Below are 21,093 nucleotides of genomic sequence, written 5' to 3'. Positions count from 1 at the left end.
AATATCTAACAAAAACTAATTACATAATGTACAGTGAACGGACATAATTCACAAACCCCAGGATCCTCACAAAGAAGATCCAGAGAAGATCCGGATTAAGGCAAGCCCACATGCATCATTGTCTATTTCATGATGTAGGAGCTACGAAACCGTGCACACAACTACAAGTTTAATTCGAGAACTACTGTTGACAATTCAAAAAAGCCATCCCCCACTCCTCCAGCTCGAACCCTTTTTAGAGTACCGATAACAAATCCTTTCGGTTCTAGTAGTTTAGGTGAAGTTTCACCTGCAGTCTATGCATCCATTTTTTTGCCAGTAACTACTGTAGTTTTACAAAACCACAAATTCATACAAGACGATTTATATCCTTCAAACAAGAGAATGCTGGGGTCATATGTCACGCAACCACTCATGCCCTAATTACACTTCGTAAACTACACGAGTTAAATCGTAAAATTTAAAACTACGTGGACTAAATGCAACGTCACCCAAACTACAGGGATCAAAATCATTATTTGGCCTAAATTCATATGAACCTTAACATTTGTGGATGGTATCAAAAGGTACCATGAATGTGTTGTGTCCCGATCAAACAAGTCCATTTTCCTTCACAATCATGCATTCTCATGCACCTTTTATAAAAGTAGACAACGACCAGTCTCCATGAACAACAACAAATCATAACCCAAAGATATCGATGACGAGGTAAAATTATATGCGATATTAATCAAACAAGACGAAAATTCAAGACAGATATTTCAAATTCCAATTCGAAAACACAGAACTGAAAAAAAACAAACTGATTAAAAAGGAGAAAAAAATAAATAAAGGAAAAGAAAAGACCGGGGTTTGTCAACCATTGAATTGGAAAGACAAGAATGCCTAGAATCGGAATAGGATTTGTATTAGCCAGGATTACCTTCTCCTATTAAAAACATATAGAGGAGAAGCTCAACCCTAATTGGCAGCAATGAATGTTGCTCACTGCTTTGGTTCTTCGGTGGGCTTGGGCGCTGCTGCTTCTTTAACCTCGTCAGACGCATCATCCTGAAACAAGAGCATGTACAATTCAAAATGAGTCTTCGTAATATTGCAGAAGAGCAGGAGGATAGAAGAGAGAGGATCAATATGATTACCTGCATGTCAGAGGTCCACAGGGTGAGATTATCACGGAGAAGCTGCATTATCAAAGTGCTGTCCTTGTATGACTCCTCTCCGAGAGTGTCCAACTCTGCGATCGCTTCATCAAAAGCCTGGCGGAAGTCACAGATCAAATCCAAAGTTCAAACAATGTTAGAAGTTTCTAAGTCTTTATGCTTCTTGCTTAGTCAACACAGTGGTATATATAATCAATAAAATATCAAAGTCATTCACCTGTTTGGCGAGATTGCAGGCGCGGTCAGGAGAGTTCAGAATCTCATAGTAAAACACAGAGAAGTTGAGAGCCAACCCCAGGCGGATTGGATGTGTTGGTGCCAGTTCGGCATTGGCAATGTCCTGAAACACAGGAAACATAGAATCCATTTACAATCGAGCAATTAATTGATTCATAATCAACGGTCTAATCATCCAATCCTTCATTTTCTGCACTCAATTTAAAAAATGAGGAAAATCTGAACACAATTTGCAATCTATTTGTTCCGTCGTAACTAACCAGAATGTCTACCAATCCAATCCTTTAAAGTGATTGCATACAAAATGATCAGTTGAGATTATTACACAATTTGGCATTTACCAAAGAAATTAGATAAATCCGCACGAAATTCAATCTATTTGTTCCAGCTGAACTGACCATAAGTTTAATTTTAAGACAAGATGATGCATAAGATTGGCATATAGTGAGTTTAATTATATTCGCAAATGAAATCCTAAAAATGAAAATCAAAGAAATTGTGAAAATCTAAGCCAATGTGATACCTGAGCGGCCTTGTAGGCGGAGAGGGTGCTCTCGGCGGCCTCCTTGCGCTCGGCGCCGGTCTTGAACTCGGCAAGATAACGGTGGTAATCGCCCTTCATCTTGAGATAAAAGACCTTGGAATCGCCGGCGATGGCGGAGGGGATGAGCCTGGAGTCGAGGAGCTTGAGAATGCCGTCGCAGATGTTGGAGAGCTCGGTCTCGATCTTGGATCGGTAGTCACGGATCGTGGCGACGTGGTCGTCGTTGCCGCGGCTCTCCTCCTTCTGCTCGATGGAGGAGATGATGCGCCAAGAGGCACGGCGGGCGCCGATGACGTTCTTGTAGGCGACGGAGAGGAGGTTGCGCTCCTCGACGGTGAGCTCCTCTTTATCGGCGGAGGCGGAGACCTTCTCGACGAACTCGACCATCTCCTCGTAGCGCTCGGCTTGCTCGGCAAGCTTAGCCATGTAGACGTTCTCTTCGCGGGGGGAGGGGGTGGTTGCCGCCATTGTTGTTAGGGTTCGGGGTCGATGGAGGGATTGGATGTGGAGATCTGAGAGGGATTGTGTGATTTTTGGTAGGGGGAAGAAGGAGAGGAGAGAGGTTTGAGGTTTGAGGTTCGAGGGGAAAGGGAGTGTTATTTTTGGGGGTAGTGGAGCGATAATTGCGTTGGGAGGAGGGGAGATGTGGGCCGTTGGATTGGTGTCGGTTTTGTTTCCCAATTGGTCGGTGCGGAAGCAGCAGCTGGCAACGCGCTTCATTTTTTTAATTTTAATTTTTATTTTTTGTAAGTCCTTCTGGTAATAATAACATGGGAGTTTGATTTTTGAACTGGAAAAAAGGTGGGCCTTTTTATTTTGAGTGGCAGTTGGCAGAAGCTGGCTTTTGGTTTCCTTTTTGATTTCTTGAAACTATTTTTGTCTTAATAATTGTCTTTTCTTTTCTTTTTATGGACTTAGAAATTTCTTGACCCTGAAAAATTGTGGCAGTATGTCAGAGCCATGTATGGTCGGTCCTGAGTTTTTTTGATGCCCAAAACAAACGCTTAAAATATGTTTTATTTTTCAATTACGACACTCTGAGAGAATTATTGAGCACATGGGTAATTGGTTCAAGATACCATAACGTCACAATAGCATCTCATGTGTCCTCATAGAAAGACAAAAATGGAATAATGAGGACTAGCAATGATGTTCAACTATGTAAATTTCTTTCCTTTCCCTATCAATGATGTTACAATACGATATTCTAGAGTACTCTACTAAACGGAGCGGGAATTCAAACTCTGTTGCAAGAAAGGCAGTGATTTGAGGGGTTGGAAAAAGCTTGAAAAAGCACATTCGTCTTAGATCAAGATTCAAAGGGACTAGAGGAGAATCAAGACAAGGAAGGATGGCTAATTCTGAGAATAGGAAATATCCCATAATCTTCTTCGACTATTCGACCTGCTCCTCAAAGCAAGGAAGGGAATGAAGATGGCATAGAATGCCCTGTTAGCAAAAAAGCCATAGGCAGGGCCAGCAAGTAAGAATCATACCCGAGATTTTGAGCACCAGAGCGGAACTCGCTAATAGGAAAGGAGAGAAAAACAAAGTAATGCCAAGAGCTCCGTCAATCCGCTATTCATTGATACACGAAGCTCTCTCTTTATCCTTCACCACGATTCTCTCTACTTTCCACCCTTTACCTAGAGAAGGATCATCAAAAGGCATTCAGCTTTGGGATCCAAGGAGAAAGGTATGATTCAATCATCTAGGAAACTTCCTTTATGAAGGCAGGGAGAAAGCAAGAAAGTGAGTTTAACCTAGGGTAAATAATTTGGTCAATATTGAAATTTCGTTCTTATTTCAAAATTTATGCTTTGTTATTCTCATCATCCGGTAACCACAGGATGATCCACAAGAAAGGTGGCAAGATTCGAACCTATGGCCAGCCCCCCTTGACACGCTGGGTTGGGTGGCCAGGTTAGCACCCATTGTCGCCTTTGTACCCAAAACAGATGTGTTGCGCTACCCAACATGTAACCTTGTCCCCCTTACCCCTCTTATGGTTATGCCATTACCAATCACAGGTTACCCTCTGGCCGATAAATATATAATTATATAACTATAACTATAAACTAACAAAAATCCATTTTTTTTTTATCCAATTGTTCATTCCCAATAAGAAGAAGAAGAAGAAGATAGAGGAAATACCTCCTTTTTCCTTCTGTCTGTTCTTCCCGAAGTGGGCGAATTACATGTAGAGATCCGCATGGGCTTATAGTTTAATTGCTTGAAACCTATTCCGAAACAACCAATGCGTAATTTGCTCCCATCCCCCTATCTCTTAAACCTTGCTTACTCCCTTTTCCCCTCACTGCCACTTGCCTAAACGGATCCATCATATTCCTAATAACTTATCCAATTACAACGTGTTAACAGCTAATACACCTTTCTTTTATCAAATGTTAGAGACATGGTCTAATTATGAGCGTACTATTTTATCAAGGAAAAGTATGTGAGTCATAGGAAGTTCACTACTGTTATTACTCACATGGATAACAAATGGCCTAAAAGAAGACTAGAGTTTGCAGTGGAAGTGATTGTGAACACATTGCAAGAAAAAAAAAAAGAGAGAAATGTCAGTTAAACAAAGAATCAAACTTGAAAAAAAATGGAGGGTTTGGATGAACACAAACCTGATGACCTCTGTAGAAACGACCCAGATGAACACAACAGCACTATATGCAATTCCAACATTCAATCAAGAGGGAGTAAAGATTCTCCCTCCCCCCTATGAAAGAGGATCCTCTGAGGATCCACTTTGTGGGGTTCCTAAGGATCTCCACATCCTAACCATTCATCGTACATCGTGTGGTCAGTTTTCGTTAGCTACTATTTGTGTTTAATTTTAAATAAAAAAAGTCAAATGATTTATGACTGCACGATGCACGATGAATGACTAAGATGTGAAGATCCCTAGGATCCCCACAATTTGATGCAAATGGGATCCAAATCCCCCCTATTACCATCTATTTTCCTCTCTCTCCTCTCACACTCTTCTTTTTGTCTTTTTCTTCTACATAAAAAATTCAAAACAAGATGTTGACATGACTTAATCGTAACCTTTTAAATAAGAGGAGATGGAATCATACTCCGTGATAGAGAATGAAGATGACAACATGTTTAAAACCAATAGTTACGTTCTCTTAGACTCTGTGGTTAAAAAAAACTGTGGTCACTCGCCATTTGATCTTAAGTTAATAGTGTGTGATTATTTAATTTATGTTGTTTAACTTTTTACTCTATTATTAGATTAAGATTAAACATTGGGTGATCACAATTTTCTTATACCATGGAGTCTAAGAAAACGAGACTCTTAAAACCAGATGTAGATCATTCTTAAAAAAGGCAAATAAAAAATGTGACGGTCTGAAAATTGATATCGATTAACAAAACTTTATAACAGTTTGTTTGATTATGCAAATGTGAGTGACTTTGCATGTGGTCCAACATCCTGATGAATATAGTGTTGGGTTTCCACTCATGTACCTTAGTTCAAAACTTCCTCATCCCCTAACTTATTGTAAAAGTTTTGAACCTTCCCCATCTCCTTAACTTATTGTAATAGTTTCGAAACTTCCTCATCCCCTACCTTATTATAATATATGCATTCCTCTCTTTGAGTTTGCTAAAAGTCACATGGGAAGTTTACCCTAATTCTCAGCCCATATTTTTAATCTATATATAGGTGCCTCAGTACTACAATCTGATGGTATTCTTCTTCACTTCTAAGTGAGAGGTCTTAGGTTCTAATCTCGTGAATGGCGAATTCGATACCAAATTAGTTTGCCCATTATGTGGATTAGCCAAATTCCCCCTCCTCTTAAGGTAAAATATATCGTTGTACTAAAAAAAAAAAAAAAAAAATCTATAAGCAAATGTTGTGTGCACAGTTTCTTTAGTTCAAAGCTTTTCTCTAGCCCATCGAAAAAAATTATAGTCCACATGCCAGCGAGAACCTCTCTCAAGAATTAGACAAGCTTCCAAAATACCTCGCCAACATGCCGAAAGGGCTGCCCCCAAAGATGTCTACCGGAAAGAATTGTGGGGAAATACTTTGCTTTTAATAAGCGAGACGCTAAAGATTTTGGGTTTTGCAACAGCCTCCATCCTTGTTTGGCAAGGAGAGCATGCCGGAAACCAAGGCCACCATCATCCTTCAATCGACACATGATTACCCACGAAAACCAGTGTATAAGACGGCTATCATCACTGTCTCCTTACTAGAAGCGGCATAAAATGCGTTGCAAATCCTCTCACAAAAGGTCTTGGAAACGAGAAAACAATTCATCGAATAAATGGGAAGTGACTAGTCAACCACCTTAATAACTATTTCCTTTCCCACAACATTGAGAAGCTTGTCTTTTATCCCTTTAATTTTTTTCCAGAAACGGTTCTTAATTTTGAAAAACCGCTCTGTTTGATTATGCCATAGAACGATAGAAAGACCAAGATAGCGATCCTGCACATCCACCCTTCTCACGCCCAAGAAAGCATCCAGTTGGTCTTGAATATGCCGTCTAATGTTAGGCAAAAACGATACCACACATTTCTGAAAATTGATGCATTGTCCCGAAGCCAACTCATAAGACCTCAAAATTTGTTTTAGATGCCAACATTCCTGAAAAGAAGCTCGTAAGAACATGAAGTTGTCATCCGCAAAAAGCAAATGGGAGATGCTAGGTGCTCCACGGCAAATAGATACACTGTGTATACGACCGAGCTATTCTTGTTGAGCAATCAAACTCGTTAACCTTTTAGCACATAGAAGAAATAAATAGGGAGACAGAGGGTCCCCTTGCCTGAGCCCGAGTGATGGGGCAATATATCCGATAATCTCACCATTTACCAGAAAGGAAATATCAGTCCATCGAGGATTAAATCCAAGTTTCAGCATGATCTTCTTAAAAAAAACTCCACTCCACATAGTCGTATGCCTTACTCATGTCGAGTTTTAGAGCTAAAAACCCCTGCTTCCCCCATTGAAGATTGTGGAGATAATGTCCCACTTCAGAAGCAACAAGAGAGTTACCCCAAATTAAATGCCCAGGCATAAAGCTCATTGTTGATTGGAAATAATTACATCCATCATACCTTTTAGACGATTCACGGTAACTTTGGCACCAATTTTATATAGTACATTGCACAAGGCAATTGGCTGAAGCTGAGTCATATCTTGCGGTTTAGCAACCTTAGGAATGAGTAAGACCAAAGTGTAGTTAAGTTGCTTCAGGATATGATCGGAAGTGAGAAAAGATCTCACAGCAGCAACCACATCAACGCTAACAATATCCCAGAACTTCTGAAAAAAAAAAAATTAGGACTTACCATCCGGGCCTGGAGCAGTGGTAGATCCATTTGGAAGATATCCTCTTTAATTTTAGCATCAGAGCAAGCGGCACATAGGATGTGGTTCATTGCGACCACGAATTGAATCCAGGATCTTATCATATGATGTGTTGCCATTAAAAGTGAACATATTAGTGAAGTACTCAACCATAACCTGCTCGACATCCTCAGAACTAGTCCGCCAGATACCATTCACATTCACCTTTATGTTGTTTTTTCTAAGCCAATTCGAAGCTTTTTGATGGAAGTAACGAGTGTTCCAATCACCATCCTCAACTAGGCCACTTTAGATCGCATCTTCCAGTGAAACTCTTCTTGATTCAACAAAGACTTAAGCTTACTGTGCAAATTGCTCCCAAGGTCCCACTCCACCGAGTTTGAAGGGTGTAGGAATAAAACTTTCAGATCACACACAACCTTGATTTCATTCTAAACAGACGCCAATGAACGTTTCCATTTCAAAAGTTCTACTTGAGCTGCCTTAATCTTCTCACAAACACAAAAAAAGGGTGTTCTGAAAACCTGTTTAGACCACCCAGTAGCGACTACTTAGTGTAATCTTCCTGCTGTAGCCAAGCCTCTTCAAAGCGAAAGTGTTTGTGTTTGCGACTGTTTTGCTCAGGACTTTATATGACTTGAAGAAGAATCAGGTTGTGCTTTGAGGTGAACGGGGGAAGGTGAAGGACTTGCAAGTATCTGAAGAGAGAACACCATCCCAGATTTGCTAAACAATGATCTAAACGACACTTCGTAATTGAATTCACCCATGTGAAAACATCACTGTGAAAGCCCAAATCGCCGAGATTACACGCACCAACCATATCTCGAAACCCCTACATTTGTAAAGCGCTACGGACTCTCCCTCCAAAATTTTCAGATGCTAGTAAAACCTTATTGAAATCACCAAATATAACCCAAGGGAGAGAACTAATAGAATGCAGATGCCGAATAAAGTCCCAAGAGTTGTGTCATTCAGAGGTCGTAGTTAAGCTATAAAAACATGTGATACGTCAGTGGAGAGAGTCACCAGAAGCCCCAACTTCCGCATCAATGTAATGGGCCGAAGAATTGAGGGGATCATCATCGACCCAAAAAAAGGCAATACCACCTAATCTACCATTACTAGAAACATAAAAAACAACTATTGAAACGAAGACGAAATTTAAGGTAATCAATTAGCTTTAAATCACATTTAGTTTCACTAAGAAATAAAATTTAGGGAACCTGCTAGGAAATAAGAATTTCCAGTGCTTGAACTACTGGGTTGTTCCCCAGGCCACGGCAGTTCCAGGCTATGCAATTCATGGCGACCGGCGGGGCTGTCCAGGCACAGCCGCCACCGATGAAGTTGGAGCAGGGGAAACAGATGACAAGATATGAGGACGTTTAGGTCGCACTAAACCATCAGCCACATAGGGACCAGTATAACGTTTATCTCCATATTGGTAGTGGGATACTGCAAGCCACCGTGAATTGGAGCTCCGGTGCTTGCCATGACTGTCGCACCCAAACAATAGCGAGCGAGATGCAGGAACATCAATGCCAAAGCTTAGAACCTGGTGAATTAAATGACTAAGATTAAATGGGTCTGAGCCGGAGGAAACATTAAGGCCCAAATGAGTCATGGACCTCTCATCACTAAACATACGTGGACTATTTAAAACTAGGTCATTCAGCTCAACAATAAAATTGGGCTCTTCCCAACTTTTGCAGGTGACACTGGGTCTGCCGCTTGCTCAATAGTTGGAGGTTCCACACTAATAGGTGGATTGAGCACCCCGTCACCACGAAGTTAAGAATTAAAAATAAGGTTTAAATCCAAAATAATTGGCAGTAAGTCATTGTGAAGAACCAAATCCCGAAACTCAAGGGGCGAGACATGGTCATCAATCCTGCAATCACTCGAAGTTTCCAAACTCATCACACCCAAATCAAGATCTATCCCCGTACTAGGGTTTGCAGGTGGTCCGTTCGCCGACAGTTACTCATCCTCGGAGTTCACAAACATATCATCATCACCCAGGCCAAACCAACCCCCTCCCAAATTGCGCTTGGTTGCATGCTTAACTTTAGCAACTAGAGATATGAACTTGAGAATCTTCTTTGACTACCACTTCACACTCATCCTCCTATTCCGTTAACCAAAATTGCAAAGCAAAGGAATGAACGACATCATCCATGATTTGAAAGAGGCGAAAAAAGGCACACCCAGACTTAGGGCTGGTTTGGTATTGCTGTGCTTTGAAAAAAAGCTGCTTCTGCTGTGCTGTGAGAATAAGCAGCTGTGAAATAAAGCAGCAGAGTGTTTGGTAAACTTTTTTGTAAAAGTGCTTTTGAAAAAAAAAAAGCAGTATTAGAGTGTTTGGTAAACTTTTATGTAAAACAGATGTGAAAAAAAGCTGGTTTTTCAAAGCTAGGTTTTGCAGCTTCTTGTTTTTGGCTTTTTTTCATCCAAAACTGTGAAAAAAAGCTGAAGCTGAGTATTTACCAAACACAAAAACAGCTCCCAGCTTTTTTTTATAGCAGCTTTTTTCAGAATCACCTTAGTACCAAACCAGGTCTTAATCAACTCACCCTAAATTGTAGACCACCACAATATGGACATATATAATAGGGTAGCGACTGAATCTCTATAAAACCCTAGAATGCTACCAGGAATATAGAGAGAAAATGAGAACCCTCACACGAAGGGACCATATATATGATTCAATGTGAGGTTTTGATTTTAATAATACAATTCAAGTTTTTCTCCTCATAGTATTATTTCATTAGGGTGGGAAGTCATGGTAATGACGAACTTGTTCTTTGCAAATTTCTTTCATCACTAATCAGTCAATGCTGATTGTGATTTTATCTTTTGTCTCTATCTTTAAAATCTATAATCAAGAAACTGTTGTAAAGGTGGATGGCATTATGGACTTTCATGTACAAACAAAGTCAAGAAAAGTCGGTGGGTGAAGAAAGATGCACACAATTTCCAGGATTTTTATCAATCCTCCTATGCAGCACATCTCATAATTTCTATATAAGAGCCTAATAGCTCACAAATGCAAGATAATTAGTAGAAGAGAAGATATACAATCTATTGTTTCCATTGCTTTTGTAATTTCAATTTATTAATGAGAGAGATTACTGATACTACCCCAAGGACGTAAACACACTTGTCAAACCTCGTAAATATTGTGTATTTTTTTTAGCAAACAATATTATTTACGCTAAGGGAAATGGGGTGAGCTTAGCCTTGCAAAAAGTTAGCAATAATATTTTTTTTAGTAAAATTGTGTTTTATTTACTTTATATTTCACTGCATTCATATTATTAATTTCACAATAAAATCAAATAAAAGTGTCATACTTTCACACTTAAGCTGAGCTCATAACTCACTTTCCAATCTTTTCTGCGTAAGGAAAATCATCCTCACTTTCTTTTTCTTTTAGTGCACTTTTCTTTTGTTTTTGTCGTTTGATTCTTAATTGACAAAACGAAAAAAGCAAAGCTGACAAAAATAGGATGCGAAAATTAATTTTACACTTAAGAACCGTCAATTTTTATGTACTTTTTATCCTTCAGCAAAGAAAATCTAAAATCATTTTAGTATCTCATAAAGATGATTCAAATTTAAGTACAAGAAGTCGGTTACAGCGTCATTAACTCATATACAAACCCATGCCCTCCTTTTTTTTTACTTTTTTTTTTTTTGAATATACGATGTTATCTATACTAAAGAGGTAGGAGAGTAGGGCTAAGCTTCGTAATAAACTAGTAATAATTTGGTTCAAATTTGTATTTGACGATAATCGAATATAAAATCTCTTACTTACAAGTAAAAAGGAACATTACTATTATTTTTTATTATTTTTATTATTTTTATTTTTTTACACAAGGACTACATCTGCAAAACATACAAAACATACAGTCAAATACCGTGAGGCGGCCTCTCATGTTCGGCGAAGACTTTTTATTGATCAAGTCTCACGCACCAACACATTATTCCACACGTTCTCCTAAACCCTCCAAAATCTGTCAGTGCCTTACCCCCCTCCAACCCTTTTCAGTTTCATCCCAGTTGACGTCTCATGATCTGGTTTGTCAACTCTGTCAAATTACAAGAGGAAGAAGAGTGCAAATTTAGGGTTTAGGAATTAGTTGGTGTAATAGTATGGAGAGGTATGAGATTGTGAAGGATATTGGGTCTGGGAATTTTGGGGTGGCAAGGCTGGTAAGAGACAAGCTCAGCAGAGAACTCTTTGCTGTCAAGTTCATTGAGAGAGGACACAAGGTTCTGTCTTCTTCAACTCTTATGTCTTCCCTTCTTCTGAATTCTCTTTTTTCCTCATCCGGTGAATTTTATATTGTTTTTTTAACGTTTAATTTCTTTGGTGATGCAGATAGATGAACATGTTCAAAGGGAAATCATGAACCACAGATCACTGAAGCATCCGAATATCGTTCGGTTCAAAGAGGTCCGTGATCGTAAACTATTTTCATTTTTTTTTGTTTTAAGAGAATGAATTTGGGAAGTTCTGTTTCAATTTTGTATGGGGTTGGGTGGCTGAAGGCAGAAGATGCTAAATTTGGCCTTTAATGTGCTTAAACTGGTAGGGATTATCAGAATTGATGTTTTTGTTTATTAAAACGCGGTATTTATTCTCTAAACTCCACCAAGGGGACGGGGGATGGTTAGAACTTTGAACCCGGGATGCAGTGGGACTAAGAGAGAAATGCTCTACACACCCTACACACCGGGGCAATCCACCACTTGCAGAATTGTTGTTAAAACACCTATGCTTAAAATATGAGCTTTACTTCCTGCACTTTATTTTTACCGTGACGTGGAAATAGTCTATACATTTGCTTATTTGTGATAATTGATAACGAGGTTTGTGTTTAAGACTTGAGAGTAGTGCGGTCTCTTTCTTGCAGGTCCTGCTGACACCAACTCATCTGGCCATAGTGATGGAGTACGCGGCTGGGGGAGAACTCTTCGGGAGAATATGCAGTGCTGGCAGATTTAGTGAGGATGAGGTAAAGTAGTTTCGAAGGCAGAGGAAATTTCATTGGATATGTTTTTAGTGTAGATTCTGAAATATGGGATCTCTGAATGCCCCCTGAAATGGAGTCCATCTCGCTTCAGTCAGTCATAATATAACTAGAACATGCATACTTTTTCGATTTAATTGTTGTTTTGCACCAGGCAAGGTTTTTCTTCCAGCAGTTGATATCAGGAGTTAGTTACTGTCATTTGATGGTATGTAGTGTGGCGCTTGTCTGTTAACGTGTTGTATACTGTTATTTCGTTCTCATTTGATATTGGAAGTGCTGGTTGTAGTAAAGGAATAGTTCGTTTGTTGCAGCAAATCTGTCATAGAGACCTTAAGCTTGAAAACACGCTCTTAGACGGCAGTCCAGCACCCCGTGTAAAAATATGCGATTTTGGATACTCAAAGGTAATGCACAAACCCTAGAGTACGGATCCACATTGGGGATTCAAGTTAATTAGACTTTGAGTGATTAATTTGTTCACTTTGTTTTTGTAGTCACTATTGCATTCTCAGCCTAAATCTACAGTAGGAACACCTGCTTATATAGCACCTGAAGTCCTATCTAAAAAACAATACGATGGAAAGGTAAGTCCACTTCTTGCGCCCTTTTGCTCGACGCTAAAACTTGTTATAGCATCTTTTGGTCTAATCTTGATATTATAGATTGCAGATGTTTGGTCTTGTGGAGTCACCTTATATGTGATGATAGTTGGAGCATATCCCTTTGAAGATCCTGAAGACCCTAGAAACTTTAGAAAAACAATTGGGGTAAGTGACATCAGCAAATTTTTCATCGATAAAATGGAACAGAAATCAAACATCGTATATATCAAAACTTGCTAATTCGTTTTTGAGTTGTCATTAACACACTATATGTGTCGTATTGCAGCGGATTCTTAGTGTGCAGTACGCAGTTCCAGATTATGTCCGAGTTTCAATTGAATGTAGACATCTCTTATCTCGTATCTTTGTAGAAAACCCCGAAAAGGTAACGTAGTTTTTAATTTGGTGCTGAAAGTACTAGATGACTAGTGTTTTGATAATCTTGTAACCTATTTGGTAGCAGCATGAAGAGTTTCCTTGAAGTTTGTTTTTCCTTCAAATTATTGCAAATATCTGGTTTTCGTTACACGTTTCATTTTGAAATTGATCTGTTCGGCTTAGCCTTCTCACCACAGTCTCTGCTTAATATCTCTTTGCAGAGAATAACCATCCCAGAAATCAAAAACCACCCTTGGTTTCTAAAGAACTTACCTGTGGAAATGATGGAAGGAGGAAGTTGGCAGTGCAACGACATAAATAATCCATCGCAAAGCGTTGAAGAAGTGCTGTCCATAATACAAGAGGCAAGAAAACCAATAAGCGTCCCGAATGCCAGTAGGCCTCTCATCGGAAGCAGCAGCATGGATGTTGATGATTTTGAAGATGTTGAAGATATTGAAACAAGTGGTGATTTTGTGTTGCCAAATGGGAGTAATTAGAGTATAGATACATATCATACTAGTGAATTTGTGAGTGTTGGGATGTTGTTAGGCTTTTGGGGGCCTTCTTGTGATGTGATATGATACATGACCCTTGATGTATGTATCATTTTGGGTTTACTCTTGTTGTAAGGTTCTCTCTTTTTAGAGGAAAAAAAAAAAAAAAAGGCATCACTTTTTTGTGTATGACGTGTTCACTTATCTGGAGCCAAAATTGGGGAATAATGGAATAGAGGACTTAAAATCCGAATTCTCATTGGAGTTGTTTACTAAACGATCTAGAACGGAGCAAGCCTGGTATTGATTCTAGAAAAGTTATTTGCTAATTTACTAGTTCAATTATTTTTTATGCTAATGGGTTAATGTTTGTTGAGTTATAGTGAATGGACAAACTTGAATTTAAGATATCATGTGAGGACACAATGGCTAAAAATAATAAAATTTTGCAATTTTTCTTCGAGAGTACAAATCACGAGTGGTTCGGAAAATTAACGGTTAAGCTTTGCATATAGGGGTTAATGGATCTTCAACAGTTAGATGTTGCATAAAACATGTACTATTAAGTGAGACGTATCATTGTAGCTGAACTTGAAATTTTGATGTGTTTTTTTGTTCTGAAGCCATAATACCACTAAAATTATGTTTGTGTGAGAATTTTTTTTTATATGAGTTTGATCATAATTTTTAATCCTTGGAGAGTGAAAAAAAAAAAAAAACTAATATTTCCTAGTTCTAATTACGATAAAGTAAAAAAGGAAATGTATCTTACGATGAGGAAAGCTTGGCTTCTTAAAATTGAGGAGTTTGTTCTCAAAATATTTTGTAACTAGTTCACGAAATTTCGTGCTTATGATCATAACTGTTCAAAGTAAGATCATTTAGTCAAGTAACCATAGGAAATAGATAGACAGTTGGTAATATGTTTACCATTATTCGACCATTTGTTCTTGCACAATTTGTTGATTAAATAATCTCATATTTTATTAATTGTTTACACAAATGATCATTACAAAGTAATTACAATCTCATATTTTATTGATTGTTTACACAAATGATTTTTACAGAGTGCATTATAAGAACAGTATCGATCATAAACACGAAGTTTCGTGAATCAAAAATAAAATATCTTGAGGAGGAACTCCTTTCATCCATCCATTGAGGAACGTATCTTACTAATTACAATTATTTACGATTAATACAATTCCTCTAAATCGAAAGATTAAATTCCTCATTTAGTATGGGTCCAAACAAACACAAATAGTTCGCAATCGGAATCTTTCTTGTCAAATCATTTTCTTATGGTGATTTCTTGTCAAGGCTTAAAACAATACGAAAGTTCTAGGAAAGTTACTCCTTTACTAAAAAGGTAAAATAATGGGAAAGTTAATGTGTGCAACCATTACAAACTATGCCAAAACCTCTATATAAAGAAGTGAGGGAAGCCATTAAACCACATTGAGAAGTTTTCCATCACCCAATTTTCGTGATTTTAAGGAGATTGGTGTAAGTCCTTTCTTTGTTGCCAACTCCTTGATTTAAGGAGATTAGCGTATGGTCTCTAGACTCCTTGATTTAAGGAGATTGAGGTATGTTGACGTATGACTACCAGACTAGCCTTTGTGGGATGTTTCAAGGAGTTTTCTTGGATGTCTTCGTGCACTGCAATGTGCACCCAATCCTTCTCCTTAAATACCTCCTCCTCTTTTTTGTAACCTTATGATTTTACTTTGCAATACAAAATAGAACTACACTTAAAAGTCAATAGTTTGTGCTCGCACCCGTAGAGGCTCGTAACAAGAAGTAATCTTCTACTTTGGGGCGATTTAGCCAGGTATACTCTAAACTCGATTGCATGAAGTTTATATATGTCTACTGATCATGTTTATAGAATATGAAAGGAGATTCGAAGTTTAATCGTGAATTTTGATGATAGATTTCACATTTGGTAAGATTTGACTATAATACTTACAAATACTTAATAATATCATTATCAGACAATCAGATATACTGTAATGACATTCAAAGACCGTATACGTATACTAGCCGTAAGATTTCTTCTTCTTTTGAAAACCAAAGGGCTGGTCAATAAGAGAAGTCCTCTGCCTTTTCAATTATTAAGAGACAACCAACCCACATTGCATTAATATTATCAACAAGTTGAAGCTGACAAGGTCCAATTATTGACGTGGTCCTTTGCTCTATTCTGTATACAAATTTGAACAGAAAACTTAACACATGTTACGCGCTTATCACGTGGTGAGAAAACTGGCGTGTGCTTTTATTTATTATGTTAAATTTTAATTACTTGTCTTGATAGGAAAATTTTTAACTACTTCTTTACCTTATTATATTTGCTTTTTAAGACAAAATTCTTCTCACGATGAGTTATGCTATAGTCAATTGCGATTTTAAAAATGTGTTATGATCCTTTATAATTTCTAACTATTGATGCGCGAATGATCAGAAATCTTCTTGGTCGACTTGATGTTAGCAAAACGCAAATTTTCATATTTAATTAGATTACTGAAAAGTTTTTAAGATGACTGTTACGTAGTATTATCAATTCATTTACGTTATATAACATATAGGTCTAAATTTTTAACATATTGTTGTTTGCCTTGTACGGGCATGCCTATAACGAATTTCAAGCATGATTAAATTGCACGTTAAATTGCCAAATTGCCTGTGATGGATTTTATATATTGAATGCTAAATTAAATTAAGGGTAATTTCTAACTTACTATTCTTAAGTTTCCGAAAATTTTACTTTAGCTATAAAAGTGAGACAAAAAAATAGTTAATTACATTAGCTCCTTAAATTTGAGGTCGATTTCAACTTCTTACAATATCTTTAAAACATTTTAATTTTATACATTTACTTATCATTTTGTTTTAATTTTATACATCAGTTAGAAAATTCGTTAAGTAAATCCCCAAAAAAACCCAGATTATTTTCAAAACAGTAGGGTGGCACTTCCCCAAACGTCCTACAAAACAGTCAAACCATCTGAAAAATATCAGATCGGAATTCCAAACTGGCCGATAATCGATAATCCGACACTCAACCGGCTCGATCGGAGCCGATTTTCCGGCGGATCGACATTCGAACAAAAAACAACAGAAATCGAAATCGGAAAACGGTGCCGTTTCGGTCTGCGAGAGAGACTGTACCTTCAAAGCTTATTGTTGGTTGGTGAGTTAAATGTAAATCCTAGTAGCAGCAGTGATGGAGTGGCACGGGGAGAGCACAAAACCCCAAAAAACCCAGATTATTTGTACCCAAAATCCAGATTTTTTGGTTGCGGGGGAGGTGGGGGTGGGTTTTTTGGATGGGGAGGGGAGGTGAAGAGAGTGGAGGAGAGGGAGAAGGTGTGAGGGAAGATGGGTTTCATCTTTTTTAAATTTTTTAATAGGATAAATTATTATATTTTAAATGCATAATTTTTTTTTTTTTTTTTGTCATTGGCACAAATTTGTCAACTACGTCAGCACAAATGTAGATCTCATAATTGCCACGTCATCACTTAACAGATTTTCTAATAGAGGTATGAAATTGAAATAAAATGATAAGTAAATGTATGAAAGTATAATGTTTTAAAGATGTTGTAAGAAATTGAAATCGACCTCAAACTTAAAAAGGTAAAATGTAATTTACCCCCAAAAAAAGTGTATTATTGTACTATTTTTATGAAACTTGAGGACAGTAAAAGAAAATACATTAAAATTTTATCCAAGTTCGTACTTGTACCTCGTTTGTAAGTAATTTTAAATTAAATAAAAATATGTTTGATGGAAATGTTTTTAAATTTCAAAAGTATTTGAAATGGTTTCGGTTGTATTATTTATGACTATGCTTGTTTGTAAGTAATTTTAAATTAAATAAAAATATGTTTGGTGGAAATGTTTTTGGATTTTAAAAGTATTTCAAATGGTTCCGGTAAAAAGCACTAGCTATGAACTTCTCAAAAAGGACTTCAAATAATTTTTCAAGATTTATTATTTCCTGCTCCATAACCTACTTCTCAATGCAATATGATCCTATTCGGATTCTCTTTCTCAGCATTCTGAAGATCACTTTATCGTATCCATTCATCTGTTATTTTACGATCATAAATTATTTTAAAGTTTTTATTCAATATTAAACGCAACTTGACGGAAAATTTATTGCACGACAAGTAAAATGATTCTGGGTCCTCACAAACGGGACTCTTCCCAGCTACGGAGCTCCCCTTTATTTGTCCGATTAAGATTTGTTTCAACTTTCAATCCACTGTCCGTTACTTCTCAGCTACCTTTCCTTCTCACAGATTAAATACGTTTGAAATTTCAATCCTATCCACTCTCCATTCCAAACTTTTCAATCTTATCAATTAACGTCCCTTTATTTGGCGGATCAGCTCTTTATGATATCTCGGTATTTTCCAATTTAATCCCACAATTCTAAAACTTGGTCTGAAAATTTCTTCAATCGTAGTTGCTGAACAACATGGCCTCTGTGACCATACCGCCGGTGCTTACAACCCCCAGAGACGACGCAATCAGCCTCCACCGCGCCTTCAAAGGGTTGGGCTGCGACACATCCGCCGTCATCAACATCCTCGCCCACCGCAACGCCACCCAGCGAGCCTACATCCAACAGGAGTACAAAACCATGTACCACGAGGACCTCACCAAGCGCCTCTCCTCCGAGCTCAGCGGCAACACCAAGAAGGCCGTACTCCTCTGGATGCACGACCCCCCAACCCGCGACGCCACCATCATCCGCCAGGCTCTGGCCGCAGAAGGCATCGTGGACCTCAGAGCCGCCACCGAAGTCATCTGCTCAAGAACCCCATCTCAGATCCTCCACTTCAAGAATCTCTACTTCTCCACATTTGGGGTTTACCTCGAACAGGACATCGAGTTCCACGCCACCGGAGACCATAAAAAGCTCCTGCTTGCTTACGTGGCAACGCCGCGGTACGAGGGTTTGGAGGTGGACAGGGCGGCGGCGGAGCATGACGCTAAGGCTCTCTTCCGGGCCGGGGAAAAGAAACTGGGAACTGATGAGAAGGTGTTTGTGCAGATATTCAGCGGGCGGAGCAGCGCCCACTTGGCTGCCGTGAGCGCCGCCTACCACAACATGTACGGTAGCTCGTTGAAGAAGGCTGTGAAGAAGGAGACTTCTGGGAACTTTGAGCACGCACTTTTGACCATTCTGCAGTGCGCCGAGCATCCCGGGAGGTACTTTGCGAAGGTTTTGCACGGGGCGATGAAGGGTTTGGGGACCGATGACAGTACTCTGCTGAGGGTGATCGTTTCGAGGGCGGAAATCGATATGCAGTTTATAAAGGCGGAGTATATGAAGAAGTACGGGAAGACGTTGAACGATGCTGTGCATTCGGAGACTTCTGGGAATTACAGGGCGTTTCTGCTGGCGCTTTTAGGCCCCAATCATTAGGTAATATAAAAAGATTTGGGGAACATGGTAAGGTTTGATGAACTCTGTGGTTGTTAATTACTTACGTTTTAGGTATTTTCAGAAGCTATAATTTGGGAAAGTTATGTGTTGAGCATGATCTAGAACTTTGGCATAAGCACTTATGCAGCAAGTGATTTCTTTGTTTGAAATGCTTAGTACTGCTTCTTGGCTGATGATTGCGTATGGAGCTCCAACAATTTCTCAATGTTGCTTTTGTGTGTGTAGGTTTGATTTGCAATGATTTGGTACAAAAAATGGACACCATATGCGTTTGTTATGGTGGTGAATGTGGTTTTTGAGTGCTTGTCAAGTTTGATTATCCTTCCAGTGTTATATTTTGTCACCTGGTTAATCCGAACACGATCCAATTAGAAAACGGACTGGATCGTTATAGAGTCATCTGATACGATTAATTAAATAAGTTGGATTAGGAAACAAATTGAAAATTTCTTGTTTAGAACCTGTTTGAATTGCATGAATTATGAGAGTCCTTGAGAAGAAGAACCCCTTCGGTTCTAGGGTTTCCCCATTGGCGTCCGCCGGAAGAAGGAATCTTGATTGGTCCTTGAGAGACTAGCTGTAGTTCATATCCTGCTCATTGTTTTGTGCAATGTGTTTGTTGAAACATTTGATCTCTGCTTCTTGCTGAACCTTCATATTTGGGGGTTGCATTGTGCACACCATAATTTATTTGTCTTTTTTTTTTTTTTTTTTTTATACAACTACCCGCAAAAGTCAAAGTCGTCTTTGATTTATTCAAGTTTAGTAATATTCTTCTTTACTTGTAAGTGTAATGTTATAGGTTTGATTTTTTGCCAAAAACGAATTTGAACCATATTATTAGAGGATAGACAATTGTCTTTAGTAACCCTCTCACAAAGCCACTATCCCTTCTCGCCCAAAGTGCCTCTAACTTACATATACCACGATACAATAACCACACATATTGATGCAATATGTGTATTCTTTGCTAAGTTTTTTAGAGGCAAATTTGTGTATTCCTTGTGCATCCTTGTTATTGCAAAATTAGGGATTATAGTTGTTATTCAATTAGGGCTTGTTTGCATGTGGTTTTGTTTTATGCCTTTGTGTTTTGTCGGTGCTGACTGTAAATTGACTGACCTAAGTGGCGTATTGGTGAGGTGAATGATGTTTGTGACAAGGATGACTTGTGTCAATGACTAAAGTCTACTCGGGTCATCATGTGCTTTGTATGGGCTTCCATGTCTCGTGGTTTTTTTTTTTTTTTTTTTTTCCCTTAAGTCTTGATACATTAACAAAGTTATAATGATACTAATATTGGGAATATTTTAAGACAATATGGATAGTGGTATCGAGCTAATAGCGAGTTGGGTGTATTTTCATTAAGGTACCGTTTGGTACGTGGGACGAGACGGAATAAAGTGGGACAAGGCATTCCGTCCCACGTTTGGTGCGCCTAAAACGGGTGGAACGAGCTGTTCCACGGGACGAGTTTTGGGTGAATTTTTGTTCACCCCTGCAACGACTCATTCCACATCTGTGGAACACAAAATTATAACCTCTCTGTCTCCTTCTTCCTCCTTGTTTCCATCCGAGGGCATCTTTGCTCCCGCTCCGTTCCGTTCCGTCCTATCCCGTCCCGTCTGCATACCAAACGATACCTAAGAGAGCCTCTATCGGTGGCAATTTGCACCCAATCCATTTGCCCAAATCAACCAACTCGATAAAATCAGTTATGTAGTTGGGTCTTAACGGGTCGGATTGATAAGGGTTGAATGCATTAAGGACCCGTCACTTAATGGTTAGTTTCAGGTCGACTCGCGAAACGTTAAAT

General features: G+C 38.6%; 3 protein-coding genes across 3 annotated transcripts; 2 read left to right on the top strand and 1 right to left on the bottom strand.

Annotated features, from left to right (window-relative positions):
• Positions 1–701: 701 nt before the first annotated feature.
• Positions 702–2,575, bottom strand: LOC103962107 (14-3-3-like protein). The gene is made up of 4 exons (XM_009374778.3): positions 1,921–2,575; positions 1,378–1,500; positions 1,140–1,256; positions 702–1,050 (listed from the first exon to the last, which is right to left on the bottom strand). The coding sequence occupies exons 1-4, from the start codon at positions 2,407–2,409 to the stop codon at positions 985–987; spliced, it is 795 nt and encodes a 264-aa protein (XP_009373053.2). The 5' UTR covers positions 2,410–2,575; the 3' UTR covers positions 702–984.
• Positions 2,576–11,357: 8,782 nt separating this feature from the next.
• Positions 11,358–14,002, top strand: LOC125475918 (serine/threonine-protein kinase SAPK2-like). Its single transcript, XM_048581341.1, has 9 exons — positions 11,358–11,572; positions 11,682–11,756; positions 12,217–12,318; positions 12,488–12,541; positions 12,648–12,740; positions 12,831–12,920; positions 12,999–13,103; positions 13,225–13,323; positions 13,538–14,002. The coding sequence occupies exons 1-9, from the start codon at positions 11,453–11,455 to the stop codon at positions 13,814–13,816; spliced, it is 1,017 nt and encodes a 338-aa protein (XP_048437298.1). The 5' UTR covers positions 11,358–11,452; the 3' UTR covers positions 13,817–14,002.
• A 3,990-nt stretch (positions 14,003–17,992) lies between these two features.
• On the top strand, positions 17,993–19,450 carry LOC125475917 (annexin D5-like). The gene has a single exon (XM_048581340.1). The coding sequence runs from the start codon at positions 18,303–18,305 to the stop codon at positions 19,254–19,256; it is 954 nt and encodes a 317-aa protein (XP_048437297.1). The 5' UTR covers positions 17,993–18,302; the 3' UTR covers positions 19,257–19,450.
• The last annotated feature ends 1,643 nt before the right edge of the window (positions 19,451–21,093 follow it).

The sequence above is a fragment of a genome, unplaced genomic scaffold (genome assembly GCF_019419815.1).
Source record: "Pyrus x bretschneideri cultivar Hongxiangsu unplaced genomic scaffold, Pyrus_bretschneideri_v1 Contig17, whole genome shotgun sequence".
Taxonomy (NCBI): domain Eukaryota; kingdom Viridiplantae; phylum Streptophyta; class Magnoliopsida; order Rosales; family Rosaceae; genus Pyrus; species Pyrus x bretschneideri.
This window is presented reverse-complemented; position numbering and strand designations above follow the sequence as displayed.

Excerpts from the sequence above, each read along its gene's own strand:
- LOC125475918 (XM_048581341.1), top strand. The coding sequence starts at position 11,453 with ATGGAGAGGTATGAGATTGTGAAGGATATTGGGTCTGGGAATTTTGGG. Across the intron at positions 12,319-12,487 it reads GCAGATTTAGTGAGGATGAG|GCAAGGTTTTTCTTCCAGCA; the intron begins GTAAAGTAGTTT and ends GTTTTGCACCAG. Across the intron at positions 13,324-13,537 it reads TTGTAGAAAACCCCGAAAAG|AGAATAACCATCCCAGAAAT; the intron begins GTAACGTAGTTT and ends ATCTCTTTGCAG.
- LOC103962107 (XM_009374778.3), bottom strand. The coding sequence starts at position 2,409 with ATGGCGGCAACCACCCCCTCCCCCCGCGAAGAGAACGTCTACATGGCT. Across the intron at positions 1,501-1,920 it reads CCGCCTACAAGGCCGCTCAG|GACATTGCCAATGCCGAACT; the intron begins GTATCACATTGG and ends CCTGTGTTTCAG. Across the intron at positions 1,257-1,377 it reads CCTGCAATCTCGCCAAACAG|GCTTTTGATGAAGCGATCGC; the intron begins GTGAATGACTTT and ends GACTTCCGCCAG.
- LOC125475917 (XM_048581340.1), top strand. The coding sequence starts at position 18,303 with ATGGCCTCTGTGACCATACCGCCGGTGCTTACAACCCCCAGAGACGAC.